This window comes from Budorcas taxicolor, chromosome 21 (assembly GCF_023091745.1).
Source record: "Budorcas taxicolor isolate Tak-1 chromosome 21, Takin1.1, whole genome shotgun sequence".
Taxonomy (NCBI): Eukaryota; Metazoa; Chordata; class Mammalia; order Artiodactyla; family Bovidae; genus Budorcas; species Budorcas taxicolor.
This window is the reverse complement of record NC_068930.1, coordinates 28896218-28918404: the sequence shown is the minus strand read 5'-3', so window position 1 is coordinate 28918404 and position 22187 is coordinate 28896218. Positions and strand designations below refer to the sequence as shown.

Sequence of the window (22187 nt, the reverse complement as noted above, 5' to 3'; positions counted from 1 at the left end):
CATGTCCATTGAATCAGTGATGCCATAGAACCATCTCATTCCTGCTGCATCCACCAGAGAGGTGGCTGGGGCTCGGCAAAGTGCATGGTCCCACTGCGTGGATGTGAACCTGCCCTCACCACTGCCTCACCGCGTGACCATCACCGTCTGCTCCCCTGTAAATCAGCAGGTGGCAGCACCTGCTTGGTAAGGGGCACACACAGCATCTGGTATATAATCAATGCACCATCCAGCTCAGTGTTGTATTCACTAACAAGACGGATAGCACTGAACAATCTGCTCCTTTTTCTCTCTTCTCCCTTCACTGTGCTCCAGACCACATCTGTTTTACTCACCCTGTAAATCCCACACCCAGCAAAAAGAAGACACTCAACAAATATCTGGCTGAAGAGGCAGGAACATACCCTGTCCTTAAGGAGATGAAGCCGAGTGAGACGGGGGCCTGATGATAACACTGCGTGATGAGGAGAGCCCAGGAGGACCTGCGTGGCTGTGGGCTGGGGTGGGGGCATGGGCAGAACCCCTCATGAGCCCCTGGGGATGGGGAAAGTGGCAGGAAGGAGGGGATGCTGTTCCTTGTGGGGTGCCCACAGATTGTACCTCACTCCTCTCTGATGAGCACTTAGGCCGTTTCCAAACACTTGTCACTGTTCTGGAGGAAACAGTCATTGCCCGGCTCCTACTCAACCCATTTCGTAGAATACGTTTCTCATCGGAGTAAGCATCTGCTTTACTCATTCCATGCTCCGTTCATCCACCCATCCAGCCAGCCATCTGTTCATCCACCCGTCCACCCATCTACTCATCAACTGATCTGATCATCTCGGACCCTAGAGAAGACAGACGCCTCCTCCGCTCCTCCCAGGAGGACACCCAGCGTGAGTGACAGCAGCCTCGTGGGGACAGTGGGGGAGACACAGAAGGGACATACATGCAGACCCTCCTCCCTCTGAACGGTGAAGCACCCACCTGGTCCTAACGCCTCCTTGCTGGTGTGTCCAGGCCGGCCCTTTTCCTTCTTGCCAAACCAACGACCGATGGAGGACTTGATGCCCTTCTTCTTTGGGGCTTTCTGCAGCGAGTCCTGGCTGCTGTTGCTGTTGCTGGGGTTGCTCCCGAGACTGTCCTGAGAGCCTGTCGCGCTTCGGGGAGAGAAAATGACCTTTAACTGGCACCCTTGTGCAAACACACACCCCTCCATAAGACCTACTGATAGAACCGGACACCTAGCAACACCCACGCCTCAACCTCGCAGCAGATAGTGGAGTCTCCTTCACCAACCACACTACACACGAGCGATGCAGGAAGCCACAACCAATGGCCCCAGCAAGCTGAGATTCTCTGACTGGAGCCCTCCCCCAAGGAGGGAGGTCTTCACTCCAGATGAGCTGGTGCAGAGGGCACCCCGACCCTCCCTCAGGGTCTCTGCTCGGCAGGTGATGACGCTCCCAGAGAAGGCGAGCTCCCCAGTTCTGGGCAGATCCCCCCGCCTCCTGCAGGGTGACCATCCTCGGCCGTGGCAGGAGAGCGACGGTCACTGTGCAGGGCTGCTGGGCAGGTGACCGCATGTGCCCTCCATCGAGTGCTGCCTGGCTCATGACGGGAGCTCAGCAGGTGGGGGTCTGAATGAGGACAGTGTCAGTCACAGGAGGGGACAGACAGTCTCCTGAGAGGAGACCCCTGAGGAAAAGGGAGGGACCCTCAAGAGCAAAGCCGAGAGGCACGGAGCCGTGACCATCAGGAACGCGCCCCAGGCCTGGCAGACCTCTAGCTAGAGCAGGAAGAGACCTCCCACAGGAGTCAACACGCAGAGACAGATGTTTTCTAAAATCACTGAGGTCACTGAGCTCTTCTACCCCAGCACCTGAAGTTCACCACTAAACACAGGCACCGAATCCAGTGGGATTCCTTTACAACCATCCTTGCAACTCTTTCAAGACAAGAGCCACAGGGCTCCTGAAACTGACGATGAGGCGAGCAGGCCCCTTACTTGCGGGCGTCCCTGATGTCCTCATTGCTGGCTGTGCGCAGTGAGCCCGTGAGCCGGTCCAGCCGAAAGGACCGCAGCGAGGCGGAGGTCGAGGTTTCACATTTGATGGTGTCATCTTCTACCTCTTCCTGTATGGCTGGCAGCTGAGGGAGTGAGGTAAGTATAAAATTGGCTAACAATAGACTGTGTCGAAAAAGGCAATCACACAGGCTTTACATTATAACCAGAAACTTACTTGAAAATATATTAGCTATGCTATCCGCCAAGTACAAAAAATGCCTTGTTCTAGCTTAATGCCATCTTAAAGGACTGTTTGTTCAAGAGAAGCGGGGCCGTGGAGCAGCGAGAGCACCCCACTGACTGCAGAGACCATGGACAGGAGCCTCCCTGCAGCCGGGCTCTGCACTCCCTGAAATCCAGTGAACAGATGGCCCTGCCAGGCAGGACAGCAGAGCCACGCCAGCACCGAGAACCCTGCATGGCATGAACTGCCCTGATGAAAGGACTGTGCTCATCGCCAGATGCTGCTCAGAAGCACCACTAGCAAGAGTAAGAAACCTCTCAGCAAAGCCGTCCAGACCTTTCGATTTGAAGGAGGAAAGGAAACAGCTTGTACCACCACCCAAGATCATCTGTAGTGATGATGCAGGTTACTGAGCCCAGGACAAGTGAAACACAGAAAAGGTACCTAAGCCCTCCATGCGAACACCATGTGTCTGGCTTGTATTTCTCAGGAACATACAGACCGGGGGCTACACACTGAAGTGCTTACACCCAGTTTGAGTGTCATTTGCTCCCTGGGGTTTACATGAGGCTCTCCTAGGTCTTCACTAAGAAATAATCTTGTATCAACCTAGAGGGGTGGGATGGGGAGGGAGATGGGAGGGAGGTTCGAAAGGGAAGGGATGCATGTGTACCTATGGATGGTTCATGTTGAGGTTTGACAGAAAAGAACAAAATTCTGTAAAGCAATTATCCTTCCATTAAAAAATAAACTAATTAAAAAAAGGAAAAAGATGATCTCACCTGGACTCCCAGCTCTTCCGCTAGTCCTGGGTCTGAAGATAGGAAAGACACTGGTGGCAACAGTGTGGGGAACAGATGAACCCCTCGGGGTCCAGACAGGTCTCACTTATACATTTGGGTGTGTGGGTAAGCAGGGGAGGTTTGAGGAAACATGCATGGCAAGTATTTTTATAAACAATGAGTGTGTTGTTTTAACCAACTAACCAGTCCTTTTTTAATGGGATTCTGTAAAGAATACTGGTCCCGTGCAGCCCCACAGGAGCTTGGTGACAACAAAGTGACTTAGTGCAAAATATAGCTGAACTCATTTAACAGCAGCTGGATAAACTGGGCACCCTCCCCTGACCTCTACCAAGAAACCTCAGGCAACAGAAGGCTACAAAGGCTAGAAATTATCCACATGGAACTGAACAGGGATCAATCTCAAATTCAAGTTAAAATAAGCACTTATAAAAATCAGAAAACAACAAAGAACAGAGCAGGGAAGTGACACACCTGGGTTGACTATGGACTCAGTGGAGACAAACACCTGCCTTAGAGTCAGGGACCACGGCCAGCCCCTTCCCCCGGGCCTCCTCCTAAGGAAGGCTCTGGGTCCGCAGCCTGGCCGCCCTCCCCCAGGATGGGAGCCGCCCCACTGGTGCCCACATGACTAGGATGGGCAGTGCCGTGTCCTCACTTACCAGGAGGGCAAAGCAGGCCCACAGAGCGGGCGAGCGGCACTCCCAGGGCACCAACCCCAGGGTGATGGCGCTGCTCTGCTGTGCCCAGCAGAAGGGCTCCCGGGCACTGAGCTGCCTGAACTGGAGCACGGCTGCCCGAGTCCTGCAGGAAGGCCCCAGGAGTGCTCCATCAGCGGGCTGGGAGTGGGAGAGGGACAAGGAAGGCCAGCCCTCGGGGCACTGGACTCCAACAACAGGGGCTCAACCAAGTGACCAAACGGGAGAGGCAGCGAGCTCCCTCCTGATGCTCCCTCCATCAGGGATGCCGTGATGGACACGAGAGCCTCTGGAGCAAAGCGGGCTGGACGGCACCACAGGAAGTGTCCAGGCTCTGATCAGACCAGTCCGAACCACACTGCTGGGTGTGGGGGCCTGGGCACGGTGCTCGGCCTCTCTAAGCCTCAGTGTCCCTGTCTGCTGAATGGGGATAACAGCAGCCTGGACCTCACCTGGGCGTCTGCGGGATTAGATGACAGACTCGAAAAGCACTCCACACGGTGCCTGGCGCACAGAGTCTCCTGCACACTGTTACCCACTGTCATTAAATTGGCTTCCCCCAAATCTAACTTCTATGGCTCTGATTCAGTCATTTGTTTAAAAAAAAACTCTAAGCGGAAATTCCACGGTGGTCCAGATGTTAGGACTTGGCACTTTCACTGCCCGGACACTGGTCTGATCCCTGGTTGGGGAAGTAAGATCCCATAAGCTGTGCAGCATGGCCAAAAAATAAGTAAAGAAAAATTTTAAAATAATAAATAATACTATCTCTATTATAAATAAGCATGAGATGATTAGAAGGCAAACAAGTGGGAGATAGGCAAACTGTTACAATTGTCCCAACAAATGACCTATTTCCAACAGAACCATCAGCACCCAGTGGTGGGTGAGTTTCATTACTTCCATGAAAATGTCAATTATTCACCAGTACATAACCACACAGTGTTCATTCATGTAAAATGATAAGGACTCTCTAATACTTCACAGAGAAACAGAGGCATGCTAAATTACTAAATAGTTTACCTTTCGACAATGCTTCCTTAAATCACTAGGCTGATAGATGCATGCAAAGAAATGAAGAGAAACCAGATATCTTGCGACTTTGAAGCTAAAAATTCAAGAATCAGTACAGAGAAACACAGTATAGCAAAAATGATGGCAAACATATAAGTGAGATGAACATTTAGAGAACATGTAACTGGAAACAGAACATTTCTTTTGACCACAGAAATTAAATAAGCTATTCAAGATTTACTAGAGAAACACTATAAATTATTACTCAGGAAGATACAGTTCTATTACAACATCATGATTTATTAAAGCACAGCATTCTGTACAATAAAGCCCCTTAAACAGTTGTCTATTCTCAGCCAAACTTCTCTATAAGTTAGTTTCTCTTCATGAAAAACATGTTATACTTTAAAATAGTAATTTAACTGATGAGGAAGTTACCATAATACCTATTTGAACACTGAACAAATCGAACCATCTATTGGACATGAACATAAAATGCTTACCTAGAATTTGATTTAAAAGTTCTCAAAATAAATGTATTAAAGCAGGTTCCCTGTGAAAATATGTAAGAAAGAAAGCTAGCATAATAGCAGGTGCAGTCTTTATATTTTATTAACCATACAAGATGCTTTTTTAAAGAGTCTAATAGAGACATTCACTGTGCAAAAGCTGATGAGATTTATAGTCTTAAAAACAAGCACCAACACAGAAAGGATATTGTGTCAAAAGTCCATTAATTCTACACTTAAGAAGATCATTTCTTTAGGTAAGGATAATCTCATTTATGAATGACACATGATATTCGGTTTAGGATCCATCTACATTATGCTTGTAACTGCATAGTGATACGCTAATTCAAACTTACTGCTAAGGGGAAAAAACACCATTTGATGAGACATGAAGACAAAGCACAAACCCGACTAAGGGGACGCCTGCTGTGGACCACAGCACTGCTATGACCAGAGCAGGTGGGAGGATGGGGAAGGGGAGATGGATGGGTCAACGGCAGCCTCGGGGGCGAGGCGGGGCAGTGGTGGGAAGCTGGGGTCTGGATTGACAACCGCTGAGCAGACAACAGGATGAGCCAGGAAATGAAAACCAATGATGAAAGCAGACACACCGTCAGAGAACTCCAACAGCAGGACAAAATATACAGAACTGTTCTTTTACAAACACTCGGAAAGAAATCAATCGTGAAACTACAGAGAAATCGTCAAAGAATTTTAAATATCAACTAATTAAGCCAACGAAGCAAATTATAAAAACAGTGTCTCCAAAGACCACAAAATGGACTAGTTACCACTTCACATGCCACTAAATGATTCACAGTTAATTTAATTATATGCCGACTAACAATGCAGCTAACATGAAACGGGTGGTAACCAAAAAAAAGTGAAAATACAAGTGCAGTTACAAAGCAGAGTGTTGTAAACATGAGTTCATGGGGTAAACAGCAATGCACTCGCAAAACCTAAGCTAAACATGGAAGAAAGCTGGAACATGTGCTTTAGAGCCGCACACTCTGTCACCAAAAGCCCTAGGTCGTCATCCTGTTCTCAGACTCGGAAGAGTGAGGAAGCCAGACTTCTTCACTAGAGCCCTGGGGCACCGGGCTTTGAACCTGGTTTCACACGCAGAGCTGGCCTGAGCGTGCGGCCAGGCGCATCAGCCAGCAGACCAGTTGAGATTCCTAAGCCAGGGGTCCAAATATCAAGACTCATTTGTCGCTGTGTGATTATGGAATGATTTCGCTCAGTCGCGTCCGACTCTTTGTGGCCCCATGGACAGTGGCCGACCAGGCTTCGCGGTCCATGGGATTTTCCAGGCAAGAATACTGGAGTGGGCTGCCATTTCCTTCTCCAGAGGATCTTCCCAACCCAGGGATCGAACCCGGCTCTCCTGCATTGCACACAGACGCTTTACCGTCTGAGGCACTAGGGAAGCCCGATTCAAGACTAGGCAGTTTCAAAAATCTTAGACCTCTGAGCGTAGCAAACGTACCTGATTTTCTTCTGGGTAAAAAGAGAAAAAACAAACAAACAAAAGAAAACCAGTGTGCTCGGGGAGGGACGCGGCAGGGAGGAGGCAGACACATACCAGAGTCATGAAGCCCAGCTTGTCTTCTTCTTGCTCAGGGCTGGGCTGCCTCCTTTCGGGCATGGAGCGCCCTCTGCTGGGCGGGAAGGAGCCGGCATGCGAGGAGGCGAAATCCAGGTTGAGGGAGTCCGAGGATTGAAAGCGCCGAAGGTTGCTGAAGCTCCCACTGCCCACCCTGCTCTCAATCCCCTCCGCCCGCTGATCCGTGTTCTCCTTGTCTTTTTGGATCAACCTAAAACAGAATAAAATCATCACCTGCCTTTGTCAGCAGAGGAACAGGTCTGGACAGCAAATGTGGGCTTGCATTCGGTGTCACGATTAGCAAATTCCAGGAAGAGTTGCTCAATTAACATCTCAGCAAAAAGGTTCAGCTTTCCCTCTTTGGAATATTCTCAAACTTAGAATAATTTATCATTGAGTCCTACAAAGTGGCCCCTCATCATTCACGTTTGATTTGACTTATTTACTCTAACATTCTGATGGGGCCTGGGAGGTTACTCCCTGTGAGGAGATACCTGAAGCTGACCACCTTTTCCTTCCCTGCTCTCAGGGCAGAGATGCACGTCAGTGCCTCAGATCTTTTCCACTGGGAATCCGGAACTCCGTATAACCAAAACAGCGATTCACGAGCATGCTGGAGTTTCTAAACACAAGTCTCCAGACCAGATGAAGTGCTGAGTTGAACTTTTCATTTTGTTTTAAGCTTGTGTATGTACAAACGCATCACTTGATGAATTTCTCCACCAGCTTTGTGTGAGTTTCTGGATTCAGGTCAATGTGCTGCATTAACCTAGAATTCACAGTTACTGCTCTTCTCCCCTAATGTGTCATGGATGATTTTATATACAGATTACATGCATGATTATGCAAATAAAATGATTTTCCCATTAAAATACAAGATCCTTACAGGTAGTAAACTCTCCAGTTTCACTTCTACTTATACATCTTGAAAGTTTTTCACTGTTGACAAGTTGATGGACAGAATTTACCATTTACATCAAGTCAACTTGTTGCATAAGGAAAAATCATTTTTACCTGACAACTTGCTCTAAAAATAAAAATATTAACACATAACTGTTCCCAATTTCCTACGGGGATGAGGAAAGACAATCTTTCTGAGCTTGTCTGTGCTCAAACACGGCCCACAAAGCAGTCTGTCTCAGCATCAAAAGTACAGGCGGCACCATCTGCGTTTGCTGGTTGTGCCATTCACCCCTGCCTTTTCCCCGAGCCCCCCGCACTCGACCGGCAGGAACGGGCACCTCGGGCAGGGGTGACGGGATGAGAACAATCTGAGCAGCAGCTCTGCCCCGTCCTGTGCAGGGTCACCGGCCTGCGGCCACTCTGAACGTGGACTCGGGACAGGAGGCACAGCTGTGCGGGTGTGGCACCAGGCAGGCCTCGGGGCCCCAGCCACCCGGCTGCACCCAGACCCAGGGCCCCCTGCTCACCACGAGGCGGGCCTTTGGGTTCTATCCTGTTTTGTAAACTGTTCTAACTGCCAAGACTGGGTCTAAAGAAAACATTTTAAATATACTGATGAGATGAGAAAAACTCAAACACATGTCCTTGGATCACTGTCTTACACCAAGCCAATCTTCACAATGTATTAAGTTACAAAGGGAAATGCAGATCTGAGTGGGAATTTGCCAAGCCCAGAACCCCAGCTTTTCTGTTCCAGGTGGCTTTTCACCAGAACGTAGAAGGCTCCGAGGGACACACGAGGATGAACCCTCAGTGCTGGAGGGTGCACGGGCCACAGGGGACACCGCCTCGGCACCTCACCCACCTTGGGGCCCAGAGCTGAGGGGGGGACACCCCACAACGCCCCCCCACAGAGTGCTGACACCACACTGTGGACAGAATGCCCTGGCTGACTGAGCTCTATAATCAAGGGCAATCTCAGAACTGAAAATTCCTGAAGCAGACCTGAAGTCAGTTTTCTCACTATGGAACACTCAGACTTCTCTAAGCAGGAGACAGCTCCTCAGAGAAGCCGAGTCTCCGGGGAGCTGGGCACAGGTGCACCCACCAGCTTTCTTCGTTGATCCTGTCCAGCTGCTTCTGAATCCTCCCGGCCGGAGTCTTGGCATCGGCCTGGCCGCTGGGCGACAGCAGAGCGGGCGTGCTGAAGAGGGTGACCCGGTCGCCCATGCCGTCTGACACGCCCTTGTCACTCTTGAACACCTGGCCCACGTTGGCCAGCACGCTAGCTTGCTGCCCGCGCTCCCGGTCCTGATCTTTCAGGGGCTGCACCTGGGCACGAGAGGACCACGTCTCGTCAGCAACATTCTGGGCACCTCAAGTCTATCAGGAACTGAACACAATTTTACATGGAAGCCCTGACTTTGGACAAATGGGCCCTGCTTATGAGACACTGCCATCTCTTAAGCGAGCAGTACTGAAGAAACGGCAGGAGGAGAATCCAGTTCCTAGATGGCCTGGTGACATTCAGGTCTCAGCGTGGACGGAAGGCAATCCTGTGAGGTTATTCACAAGGGTGGGCTGATGGAGTCAGAGACAAAAACCGAAAATTACAAAAATATATCCTTGCTTCCATCAGCCAGGCTGAAGGAAAATTAGAAAAAAAAAAAACCCTTCAGCTCCGCAGCAACTGGGTCCACCCCATCGCTCATCACTGGTACTAGTTCGCCGAGGAGTGCCGTCCTCGTGGGTTCCCAGCCCTCCGTTTTCCAGGCTGGTCTGAACATGCACAGACAGGAGTGAGCAGGGGCAGCCAGGGGACGGGAGGGCCAGCCTCCTGTGGCTCTCCTCTCAGGGCACAGGCCCTCGGGCTGTTCTGGGGATGGCCCCGCACACCGCAAGGGCGCCTCTGTCATCTGAGACGCATGCAAGAGTGCCTGCTGGGCCCCGTGCCGCCCTCCCGCTCTCACACCTCACACCCTTCTCTCCGCAAATCTCCCCCCTGCCCCACTCTCACCCAGGTCCTGCCTTGTTTTCCCAGACATGACCGCAAAGCAACAGAGGGGCAGCCTCGAGCTGCTGGCTTGCCGGCTCCCTGTCCCCCATGGCCAGTACCTTCACTTTCTGTCTTTGTCACGGCCCCTCCCCAGGGCTGGGCCACCCCTTTTCCTGGCTCCAGGACCACCTGCCATCATTCCTGCTCTGCTCTGGCGAACTAGCTGCCTATGGGTTCACCCCCATCAGCCCGATCAGCACATCCTCTCCATTCTCTCGCCTTAAAATCGCACATTTTTGAACATTTTCATTCTGAGAAACTGTACTCTAAGTGTTCCACAGCAAATAGAAACACTCAGAACAATACTAACCCTTATAAACCATAATGAATAAGAAGTCACATCTCAGGCGTAGAAAAGCTTCTGGAGGAAACATGGCCAGCCATTGACGACAACGAAGTCTATAGAGAGAAGCTGGACTTGGGGTCGGGGTTCGGGTGGTGGGGGACAGGACTCACTCTATTGCCCTCGCTCCTCTCATTGCTTTAGACTGTCTCCATGGACCTCACATTCATTCCTGGGCATTCCTCACATTCATTCCTCTACACCCCACTTCACTTCCTCACGGGGTAAAACAAGTCAAACGGGCCAAGTTTCCGAGTCACTCGACTCAACCTGGCAGCTTTGTGCTGTCGGCCACGGCAGTCACTCGCCTTGTGCAGCACACTGAGGATGTGACACAGGCCGGTGCAAAGCTCGATGTGGAAATCACACAGATTTCAAGACTCGCAGTGAAAAAAGCACGTAAAGCAGCCCACTCATTTTTAGGAAATTTTAGATTGTGTATGTGGCTCGTATGATCTTTCTGACGGACAGCACTGTCCACGTGAAAGGCTCATGCTTTGTCTCAGCTTTCGGGTGAACCCAGAAAGGACTACTTAGAATTCTGAACCACACACAACGGCCACACACTCTAAATCCACCTATAATGCAAATCACATTCAATGTTCAAAACCAGAAATGCTATACACGTTACAGCAGTGGACTAGCCATAAGGAAAATGTAACTCCACTTCCGCGAAGCATCTGCAGTAACTGTAACAGTGAACCCAGCTCAGTTCAGCTCTTAACACATTTCTAAAGGATTTAGAGATTTAAGGACCTTGTCATTTTGCATTTCTTCTAAATGCTTTTTTGCATTTTCAACTTCCCATAGGAGAGAATTCTGAAAAAGATACATACAGTGCTTTAGAGACAATTCTTAACAGACGTTGCGTGGACTGCGGGATGGCTACTCTCCTGTCTGAAAGCATAAAGCACCTCGGGATGAGGGGCGGACCTCGCACCCAGAGCGAAGTGTCGGCACGAAGCCGGATGACAACTGTTAACACTAACTTGTACACAGAAAAACTCCTCCTTCCCCGACTGATCTTCTAGATCCAAGGAGGCCAGGTCCCTGGGGTAAGTGAAACTGCTTTATACTTGCTTTCAGCTTTTGCAGTTCAGTGGTCACTCAGGAAACTGGCGCAGGCTTCACATGTAAAATTCAAACCTGAGACAAAACTATCCCCACCTCAGGGCCAGCCCACAGGTCAGGGTGAAGAGAGCTCTCTAGGGAGGTGTGGGTATCATCTTGGGTTTTGTGGGGGAAAAATGTGCTGCAGAACTTGTAGTGACCATGGGTCTCTCTCAGACAAGCGTCACCCAAGCGCCGACCTCGGCGAAGGTTCTGGGCCTCGTCTTTAGGGCACTGGTGCAGCTGGGACAGGTTTTCCCTGAACCTCAGCCAGACCGTTGCCGACTGAGCTGCTCTGATAGAGGTTCTCAGACATTTTCCAAAGCAAATAAAAAGAGAGATGGCTGGAGTTGGAATATGAGAATGCTTGCTTTTACTTACTTCAATCTTTTCTATCACATTATATAAAAGATCCTGAACTAAACCTATTGGTTTGGCTGCATCGGGCCTTAGCTGCATCACGAGCGATTCCTTTGATGTGATTGCCCCATGGCACGAGGAATCTTAGCTCACCAACCAGGGATCGAACCTGCGTCCCTGACCTTGCAAGGCAGGCTCCCAGCCACTGGACTGCCAGCAAAGCCCCAGAAATAAACTGCTAAGAAAGAAACGAAGGGGTGAGGGTGGACCTAGAAGAATGTTCTAGCACAGCGGCTGGTAACATCGGGGCCACTGGTGATTCCGCCTCACTGATGCTTTCTGGAAGGGTTGCGGGCACACATCTATGTCTGTTCCTTTACACACTGCCTGTGGATGCTGTCACGCTTATTGACTAGCATGAAGGCATAAGGCATCAGCATTCAAATATTTTTAAAGCAAAACAAAAGTTTACTTTGAATTGGCTTAGTCATAAACAGCATCCCAATCTCAACAGCCTCTGAGCAGCAGTTCTGAAAGTAAGGAAGTGCACCCCTGATCGGGAGACATTGAGCCCTCTGCTTAAGCAGAGAGGGAGCCTCACCGAGGTCTCATGATGGGAGTCAGAACCACAGCCCCCTGGGAGCCCACATGTGAGGCTCTGCACTCCAGGCCCAAGAACACAGCTATGGTGGGGACAGTACTGACCCCTGAGGCTGGACCTGGGATCCCCACTCCATTTCCTGGATGGTCGGTACCGCTGTGTGGCCAACCCTTCCGGGAAACTTCTCTCAGGGCTCTCTGATGCGAGCCTCCACCATCGCCCTTTCCTGGTGCACCTTCTGTCGCAGCGCAACTTCGGTTCTCCTCCTGCCTAGGAGCAGCCATCCTACACACACACCCCATGTCTGGACCAGCAGTTTGGCATGTGGGACTCCAGCGCCACGTTCGAGGCAAGCACCTCCACATCTGGGCACCATGCCTTCCATTTCACGGGCCTCGGGCTGGCTCCCTCAGGTTTGAGGGCCACTCGTAAGGTCCAACTCTATGCTGAACAGCTCCCCGGCCTGGCTGGTCAGAGCAACAAGCGTCCTCCTTGAGCGTGGGGACCCCCTGGCCCCTGCCCACCACCTACGGGCGACCACATCTGGCCCTGCTCCCGAGGTTGGGTGCCTGGATCAGCAGACAGGGCCACACACGCACACTGGACGGCAGAGACAGGAGCGGCGGAGAAAGGCAGCGCCGGCCCGCCCAGCCGCGTCTCCGGCCCACACGCCCCTCTCCTCCATGCTGCTGTGTCTCTCTCCCGCCTGTCGGCCAAGAACAGCGTCAGCTCCGCTCGCAACGACCCTGTCCTGACAGCACGCGGGCTGTGACCGCAGGGACGGCAAGCGGGCCATGCTCTGTGCGGACCACTGGCCCCGGGTTCGCGGGGGGCACACCCGCACGCCTGCTCACGCAGCCAGCGCGGCTTCGTGTGTGACACGTGGGTGACGGAGGGTGCTGGTGACCGGCTCGTGAGACGAGAGGTGCTCCCCCTGGCCCCAGGCCCCTTCCTCAGACTGCCTGGGGCGAGCCAGCGCGGGCAGCAGGCAGTGGCAAGCACGGGACACACGAGGGCACACGTTCTTCCTTCCTAAGCTGGGAGGTAAGTTCGAACAGTTTCGCCTCCTTAGTGGCAGAGCTTCCGGAAGACAAAAGTTCAGACTACAAGGCCGACCGGGGACAGACAGCAAAGATGCCAGGGGAGAGAAGAAACCAGCCATTGAGGGGAAGATCACAGGCAGAAGGCCGCCCCCTGGCGGCTGTTCGTGACCCTGCTCGGGGAGGGTTTGCAAGCACAGGACACCACCCGCCTCAGGAAACCTGCCGGCCCCTCAGCCGCTCCCTGAGCTCCAGGTAATGCTCCGACAGCCAGGCCAGCACAGGCCCGACCCGCCTCTCCATGCCCAGCCAGTGCCCACCAGCAGTGCAAGGCAACACCTTTCGCACCAGAAGGACGGGGTGGCTGGCTGGCTGTGAGCACCATATCCCCAGCAGCGCCACGTCTCCTGGACGCGGCCTCTCACTCGTGGGCTCCCGGGGACTGCAAGCTGGGAGTGGGGCCCTGGGTCTGCACCGTGCCCCGCTGTGACTTATTCAACAATGTATGAATAAAGACTTAAAACTGTGTTCATGACAGAGCTATTTTGGCCATCTCTTAACGAGAATGGGATTTTTCTCGTTCTGTATCCTGCTAGGCTTTGAGTTGCTGACTGAACTCTGAGCAGCAGTGACTCGGAGCTGAAGCATCCTGGGGACACACAGAGCACAGGACAAAACTGGAGGGAAATTAACGTAGGGATGACACGGGAGCGGGGACTGTCCGACACTCAGGGAGCACTCCCATCGCAGACGGGCAGCACGACCCCCACGTCTGCGCTCCTTTGTGGACTGAGCAGCACGGGGAGGGGCACAGTGGGACAACAAGGGAACAGGCCCTCCCCGCGCCCGTCTCCCGGGGACCAAGAGCAGCACCTTGGAGAGTGCAGCTCCCCGCTGAGCCAGCTCAGCCACCACTTCTGTCAGCATCTGCTGCAGCTTCTGCTCTGCCAGCTCCAGGCACAGCTGCAGCTGTCGGTCTTTATCCTCCTTCTACAAAGGGAGAGCAGAACATCAAAACGGGCCGAGCGGTGTAGCCTCTGCCATTGTTAGTAAGCTGAGACAAAACCTAAATGCATGTGTCCACAGGATTAGTTCTGTTTCGGAAGCCGTGTCACGGTAATTTTTCTCTCAGTGTTCCTGGGCTTGGTCGCAGTGGGCAGAACACCTCCTGCCAGAGTATTTGCTCTTCCTAAACGTCTCCAAAGAAGTCTTTAAAAAAGAAAGTTCTTATATATTAAAGAAGATCAGGTTTCTGTAGAAGCTTATTCATTCCTATTGACAAGTTAAGGGTCAGTACTGACCCTTCTTAAAACATCACCAGAATCATCATTTGAAGGGAACCCTACCAACCCAGACGGCCATGGGCTTGTAAGCCAAAATATGGCTTTCATCTCCTCTGAAATACAGACCTGATCAGAGTGTGCCTGGGGAAATGCCAGTCAACTAATATTTGTAAATGCATGATGATTCTTTTAACAGATCTTCTAACTCTGAAAACTTTCAGTGTAGAACATTTAGACAGATTCTTTTTGGAAAAAGAAAAAAAATGAAATGATCTATACACTCGGGTTCCTGAGAGGTTAGCGTTTATTTCTAAGCAGCTTTCTTATTTTTTCTGTGTGTGTATTACTCTATATACATACATAAACAATAAGATGTGCTTTAAAACCCTCAGAAAACAACAACGTAGTATTTTCTGATCTGCCTTTTACAGCCATTATTTTGTATATCAGAATGCTCTTAATTAGCATTCCACATCATACATTTCAATGGCTTTCTAGTATTTTATTTTTGTAGTGGGGCCAATGATACACTTTGTCACACACCAGACTGACTCACTTTGTTTTGGAGAAGCCAGATCTGGTTTTCCTGATTAAGTCCTGATTATGTGAGACCACACAGGAACAGGAGCAAGTAAAGCTCACCAAACCACAGGAAGTACAAACCCTAATCAGACTGGAGCTCTAACCCTGCCTTTTGTCACAGTGACCCCACTTCCCAACAGGCAGCCAGCTGCTGTGAAGTTCCCTGCTGCTCTCTGCTCTTTCAGGAAAAATGCTAACAAGCCAACAGATTCAAGTCAAGTGAAACAAGAGTCAGGAGTGGAATTCCACAAAATGGTCAACCCAAATCCCAAATAATTCAAACCTCTAAGTTGCAGTCACCCTCAATTTTTAAAAAATGTATTTCCTTTCAGTACAGCTGATTTATCATGATGTACATCCACACTTTTGAACACAGTATTTTAGGGTCATAAGAACTTTACACTGGGACTTCATTTCCAACATGGGAGTCACATGAAAAGGTCTTTACCTTCCTTCCTCAGTATTCACTACTACAGAAGTCAGACACAGTTCAGGAAAAGCCATTACCTGTCGATGCATAGAATCCTTATTTGCGATTTCATTTTCAAGTTTATCATCGAGGTTGTGCACAGAGATGGCTTTGCGCTGTGCAGCGAGGTAGCATTTCTCAAGTGTAGTGATTCTCTTCTCCATGTCCTCCTTTTGGGCCATCGCCTACACCAGGCATTGCAGAGGAGAAAAGGTAAGTCATTATCATAGAATAGTCAGATACAATTAAGAGTAAAAAAGCTGGACTAAATCCTAAGTTTCAAATCAAACATAAAATTAGCGTCCTGAAAATTAAAGTCCTAGACATGGCAGTTTTCTGAGATGTGAGCAAAAACACGCCTACCTCAAATGTCACATTTGCCACCATGGCACCCATCTGTCTTAATGTCTGTCTGGCCACTCGATTTACCAAGCTTCTTGTCTACATCATAAACCCAACCAACAAACAAAAAGTACACTAAACTACTCTGTCATTGCAAGAATTCCAGGAGGGAAGGTATCTGGCATGAAATGAGGATCTCTGTCTCCACACTATACAGGCGGGCTTGACCCAGAACAGGGAGGGACCTTCAACAGATCCTACAGGGAGCTCTGAGGCTCATTTCCTCAGGTGAAAGTTGGTAAAATCTCATGCAATTTCCTCAAAATTCAATAAGAATATTAATGAGTAGAAACAGAAGTCACAGTGTTACACAACTGGGAGCAGCCTTCTCAAGCCTAGTTCTTCTCAAGCAGTTACACCACATGTAGGAAACGCTCAAACCAGGAGCAGAGCTTGCTGCCGATGCGACTCCTGTCCGCCGGCTCAAAATCCATTTCAGGTCCCTCCGTGCTCACTAAGTAACCGAGGTTGTCCTAACATTAAAAGTGCAAGGTCTTAAAAACACTTTTTCCAGAATTCTCTGTGTATTAATCTCTGCCACCTAATCTCCTCCTGTTGCCAAAGAGTAGTGTGAACACGTTATACAAACGTGCAAATATTTCTGTTTTGAGTTCTCACACGGAATTACTCACACCGAGCTACTAAACCAGTACACCTGCTGTACCACATGTTGGAGGGGTGCACTCTGAGACGGTCTCATGGGGGAGGGGTGGGGCAGGGTGGGCACTGTCTGTCTGCACAGAGAGGAGAGGCGAGGCTCACGGGAGGAGGCCTGAGCCCCCAGCTCTCTTCTGTTTTCACAGTGACCGTTAGGGAGCTTCTCATAAATCACGACACCCGCAGACACGACCGCCAGAAACATCCTGGTTCTGCATGGTTACACAGCACGGGCCTGAGGATCTGAGGGTGAGCAAACGCCACTCGACTTGTCTGACCGCTGGTATCACTGTCACACATCCTTTCAAGGAGCGGAACCTCAGAAAACTAGAGAAGATGGCCAGGCAAGCTGCCTCAGCAGAGCCCACACAGCATGTTCCCATCTCTCCGGGAGAATGGGCTCCACAGATGTTCAGACTCACCTGAGTGAATCAGAAGGAAATTTCAGCATCATCGGGAATATATTCAGCAGGCAGGTAGGGGGATGAACTGGGAGACTGGGGTTGACATATATGCACACTACTGATACTATGCATCAAGTCAGCAACGAGTGAGGACCTACTGAACAGCACAGGGCACTCTATCAGTGCTCTGTGGTGAAGTTAATGGGTAGGAAACCTAAAAAGCAGGGAGATTTGTGTGTGTGTGTGTATATATATATATATGATTGGTTCACATTGCTGTACAGCAGAAATTGACACAGCAGTGTAAAGCAACTATACTCCAATAAATGAATGAGTGGATGAATGAATTTTTTAAAAAGGAACACACTAGGCCCCCTAGAACTTGTGGAAATGAGGAGTCCACACCCAGGGTGCAGCACAGCCATGTTGGTCCACTGCCAACGGGCCGCCTGGACCAGGCCTCTTCTAGCCCAGAGACCTCGATGCAGAGGCGGGAAGGCAGCCAGTGGCGGTCTCGCCAGTGCTCTGCTCTTGCTCACGCAGCCATGCCAAGGCTGAGATCACTGGGAGAACAAGGGACCCACATTCCGCCTCAGGACAACAGACACGTCCACTGTCACTCACTTCACGGACGTCCTGCTGTAGTTTCACGTGTACTTCCTTGGACTTGAGGAGGTCCTTCCTGGCCGTGTCCAGGTCCTTCTCCAGCTCTGTTACGTGGGCAGAGAGGGCTGCCAGGCGGTCCTTCATTTCTCTCTGCTCCCGTGACTTCTTCTTGATGATTTCCTTGAGCTCGATCACCGGAGCCAGGTCTTCGTCGCGGGTTCTCTAAGGGGGAAAGGAAACCTTAGACAGCCTTGTTTTGGGAGGAAGGGAACGCAGCACTTCCGGGAAATCGGTGAAGTCAAAACTGCCTTCTGCGCTCTGGAGCTCACACGACCCTCACGGCCACTCAGACCTACATGATGCATTGGTGAAAGGTCTCAACAGCCCCGCACAGACTGGATAGTAAGACGAGAACCAGACAGAGAGTGAGACCGAGGACATGCCTTTCCATTGGCTTTTGGTATGTTTTCTTGCTTGTGATTTACATCAAGCACCCCATCCATTAGTATCTTTTTCAGGTTATTCTTCTCTTTAAGAATCATCAGTGAAAACCAAAACATTGAATCAGAATAAAGAAATAAGGAAAGACAGCAAAACTCCATTTGGAAAAACTCAACTCAAAACTGAAAATACAGCATAAAAAGAAAATACATGGTGATGCTATCCATCTCGAATAGAACCAGGTGATTCGAGTCAGAATTTGTCTCCTCCTGGACAAAGGGGTGCTTAACAGATCCTGCAGCTCTGAGCCACAAGTCTAGTTTACTAGTCATTAAAATAACCCAGGTGGGCTGGTCCTCAATCAGAAAGATAAAGAACATCTGATGTCCACCACTACACCCTTCATACTTTCTTAAAATGAAAGGATACAAATGACAAACCCTTGGACTGCAAGGAGATCCAACCAGTCCATTCTGAAGGAGATGAGGCCTGGGATTTCTTTGGAAGGAATGATGCGAAAGCTGAAACTCCAGTACTTTGGCCACCTCATGGGAAGAGTTGACTCATTGGAAAAGACTGATGCTGGGAGGGATTGGGGGCAGGAGGAGAAGGGGACGACCGAGGATGAGATGGCTGGATGGCATCACCGACTCGATGGACGTGAGTTTGAGTGAACGCCTGGAGATGGTGATGCACAGGGAGGCCTGGCGTGCTGCAATTCATGGGGTCGCATAGAGTCAGACACGACTGAGTGACTGAGCTGAACTGAACTAACTGAAATTGCACGATGAATGATCCAACTTACCTTGTTGTGTGTGGCACCTAATTCTTCTAACAAACTACACCTTTCAAGTGCTCCTCGTGTGTTGATGTGTGTATATATGTGAGTGCACTTCTTAGTGTATGCTGCTGCTGCTGCTAAGTCGCTCCAATCGTGTCCGACTCTGTGCGACCCCATAGACGGCAGCCCACCGGGCTTCCCTGTCCCTGGGATTCTCCAGCAAGAACACTGGAGTGGGTTGCCATTTCCTTCTCCAGTGCATGAAAAGGAAAAGTGAAAGTGAAGTCGCTCAGCAGTGTCTGACTCTTCACGACCCCACGGACGCAAGCCTACCAGGCTCCTCCAACCATGGGATTTTCCAGGCAGGAGTACTGGAGTGGGTTGCCATTGTATACTCACCCTAATACGCGGCTACTATAACAGAATACATTTAATGTATCTCATTGATCTTATCATCAAAAAATCTGCTTATTAACAGCTTTAAATTCTAAGTTTGAGAGGGAAAGAAATATTACCCTAAAATAATTCTATTATTTAGTTTTTAATTGCAAATTGATATACAGAATATAATAAATCTTGAGACATTTATACCAACTAATACTTTTTAACTGGTGGCTTCCCAGGTGGACCTATGATAAAGAATCCACCTGGCAGTACAAGAGGGCAGGTTCAATCCTTTGGTCGGGAAGATCCCCTGGAGTGGAAGATGGCCACCCACTCCAGTATTCTTGCCTGGGAAGTCCCAGGAAAAGAGGAGCATGGTGGGCTACAGTCCACAGGGTCGCAAAGACTCGGACATGACTGAGCATGCATGTAGGCAACACTTTTTAACCACATAAAACTCTGACTTCTTACAGAAAAAAAGTATTTACAAGAATTCAAGAAGCTCAAAAGTCAACTAGTTACATAAATACATGCATCATCCACCTAACAAGGCTGCAAGTGTACAAATCCAGGATGGCCGGGTGGCTGGTACCTTCTTGTCCAGGGCCTTGTGGTGCTCAAAGAGTGATTTCAGTGACTTGATCACCTCCAGCTCGCTGGTCATGCCGGCTGTGGACTGCGCCTGGCACTTGCCCGCCGTCGTCTGGAGGGACGGTGTATACCGGGAAACCAGGAACTCCAGGTGCTCCAGCAGCAGCTGCAGGGCAGGGCCAAAGGAGCACCGTCAACCTCATGCTTGAATTCAGGGCCCGATAACCCCTCTCAGCCTCATGCTACAGCCGGAAACATGCTAAGGCAAGTCGGAATCCCGCCACTTCAGTCTAAAGTTAGAGTGGACTTCCCCAGTGGCCCAGTAGTTAAGACTCCACACTTCTGCAGGGGTCATGGGTTTTACTCCCTGGTCAGGGAACTAAGACCCCACACAAACTGTAGCATGGACAAAATTGTAGGTTAAGAGAACTCCCCCCTCAAATGTACGAAAATTATAGTAGCTCTCATCATAAATTTGAAGCAAAGTATCAGAACCCCAAACTGATCCACCCTGGTCTGCTCAGTGGGAAGATGTGAAAAATGACTTGAAAACCAGACAGAGTTTAAAGACAGCAACACGGAGCCCAGCGGTGGCCCCCGAGGGGCAAATGTCAACATGTGAGAATTCCCCTACTGACCATGATGTTATTCCTCTCTGCTTTCAGCAGAGCTATTTCTTCTTCTCTTGCAAGAAGCTGTTCCCGGCATATATTGAGTTCTTCCGTAGATGTTGCCAACTCCTAGAAAACAGTGAAATGAGTAAGTAACTAAATGCAAACACAAATTAAAAAGAGAGCGAGACTCTGAAGACTGACCCTGTCAAGTCGCTCCAGGCTCCACACAAAGGGTCTCCCTGCCCCTCCAGAGAAGAGGGGGTCCACTGACCCCAAGACCACACAGACCACCACAACTCAGACCGGCCTTCAGCCTCCACCTCGACCTGGCAGGCATGCGGCAGGGGAGAACCCGGAATCCAAGCCTGTCTTCTCAAGACCCAGGGACATCTGAGAAACTTCCCTAAACATAAACCTAACAACAAAGTGGATAAAGAGATTCTTAAACGACACACAGACAAGTGACCTAGAACCGCTGGGAAGAGTGAGGAAGAAAGGTAAGATCTACAAGGCCATCAGGCTTTGGAGTGTTCCTCTGGGAAAAAGGCTGATGGCACCCCAAGGCCATCTGTTAGCCTGACTCCATTGAAGTCACCCAGTCATTCAATAAACTGGAGAAAATGTTAAAGTCATGTTTTATGTATTTTATCACAATTTTCATGCACGCGGTGCCGTCCACATGGTGAACTTGCTCAAACTGAACCACATGGAGTCTTTCATTCTTCTAGTTTTCTTTACACAAATAAAAAAATCCTGGGCTACATATTCCCCTACTACATACTGAGTATTCAGTGCCTAGAACACTGCCCAACACTTGTTAAGAGGCATGTAGTAGACATGTGAAGCTATGAGGGTGTATGTTATACACATAAGCAGCAGGTACCCGTCATTAAGATACTGGACACACTGTTCTGTGCTTTGTAAGATGGGAGACGTTAAGGGGCTTAGCCTTTCTGCTTCAAGGACTGACTCTATAGCTCAATCCACGTGCCCCAGTGACTCCTCCAGACAGTGTTTCCCTTCTTGTGGGGCCCCCGCCCGTCCTCCACGCAGCCCCTGCACAACCACTTACAAGGTCAACCTGCTGGGGTCGATCTTGCCCAGAAGGCCAAAACGCCCTGGCCGGCAGGGCCCACAGCCATGCTAACAAAATGAAACACAGCTCCAACGCTTCGCCGCGTGAAGGCCAATCCGACGGGCCCAGCCCCCGGCTGCTCTCACCTCAGGCCGCTCTGCTTCCAGGACTTGGGCCGAGGCCAAGTTCTTCCTTGTCTTGGCCTTTGCCTTGGGGATGCAGCACTGGAAAAGCGCCCACAGGCGGGCCCTCCTGCGACCCATCCTCGCGGATGGGGGCAGCCCCCCACTCAGGGGCAACTGCTGTTTCACGGCTAGATACCTCAGCACCCGAGCTATCACCACCGATCTCACACTACGACCACCACTATTCACACTACGACCACCGCTCTCACACACACCGCTCTCACACACCACTCTCACACACTACTCTCACACACGACACTCCCACACACCACTCTCAGACACACTACTCTCACACTAGGACCACCGCTCTCACACTACGACCATCAGCGCTGCTGTCTCTAGAAGAAATGGCACGAAGGCTCTGCCTCCAGCACGTCTCCCAGGAGCCTGGCACCTGGAACCCACTGGGTCATAAGGGGCTCCATGGTAACAG

At 50.3% G+C, this 22187-nt stretch overlaps 1 protein-coding gene across 1 annotated transcript; it reads right to left on the bottom strand.

Moving 5' to 3' along the window:
• Nucleotides 1-805: 805 nt before the first annotated feature.
• LOC128066454 (liprin-alpha-1-like) lies at nucleotides 806-21832 on the bottom strand. The gene is made up of 14 exons (XM_052659517.1): nucleotides 21664-21832; nucleotides 21465-21589; nucleotides 20519-20620; nucleotides 19882-20046; nucleotides 17702-17905; nucleotides 15653-15799; nucleotides 14154-14270; nucleotides 12840-12946; nucleotides 10391-10490; nucleotides 8879-9102; nucleotides 6847-7078; nucleotides 4759-4788; nucleotides 1991-2133; nucleotides 806-1142 (listed from the first exon to the last, which is right to left on the bottom strand). The coding sequence occupies exons 1-14, from the start codon at nucleotides 21830-21832 to the stop codon at nucleotides 806-808; spliced, it is 2202 nt and encodes a 733-aa protein (XP_052515477.1).
• Nucleotides 21833-22187: the final 355 nt, after the last annotated feature.

Coding starts and splice junctions, on each gene's coding strand:
- LOC128066454 (XM_052659517.1), bottom strand. CDS start 21,832: ATGGGTCGCAGGAGGGCCCGCCTGTGGGCGCTTTTCCAGTGCTGCATC. Junction 14,271..15,652: donor AGGATTCTATGCATCGACAG/GTAATGGCTTTT, acceptor CTCCCTTTGTAG/AAGGAGGATAAAGACCGACA. Junction 12,947..14,153: donor GGGGAGCTGCACTCTCCAAG/GTGCTGCTCTTG, acceptor CTTGGCCGACAG/GCGGGAGAGAGACACAGCAG.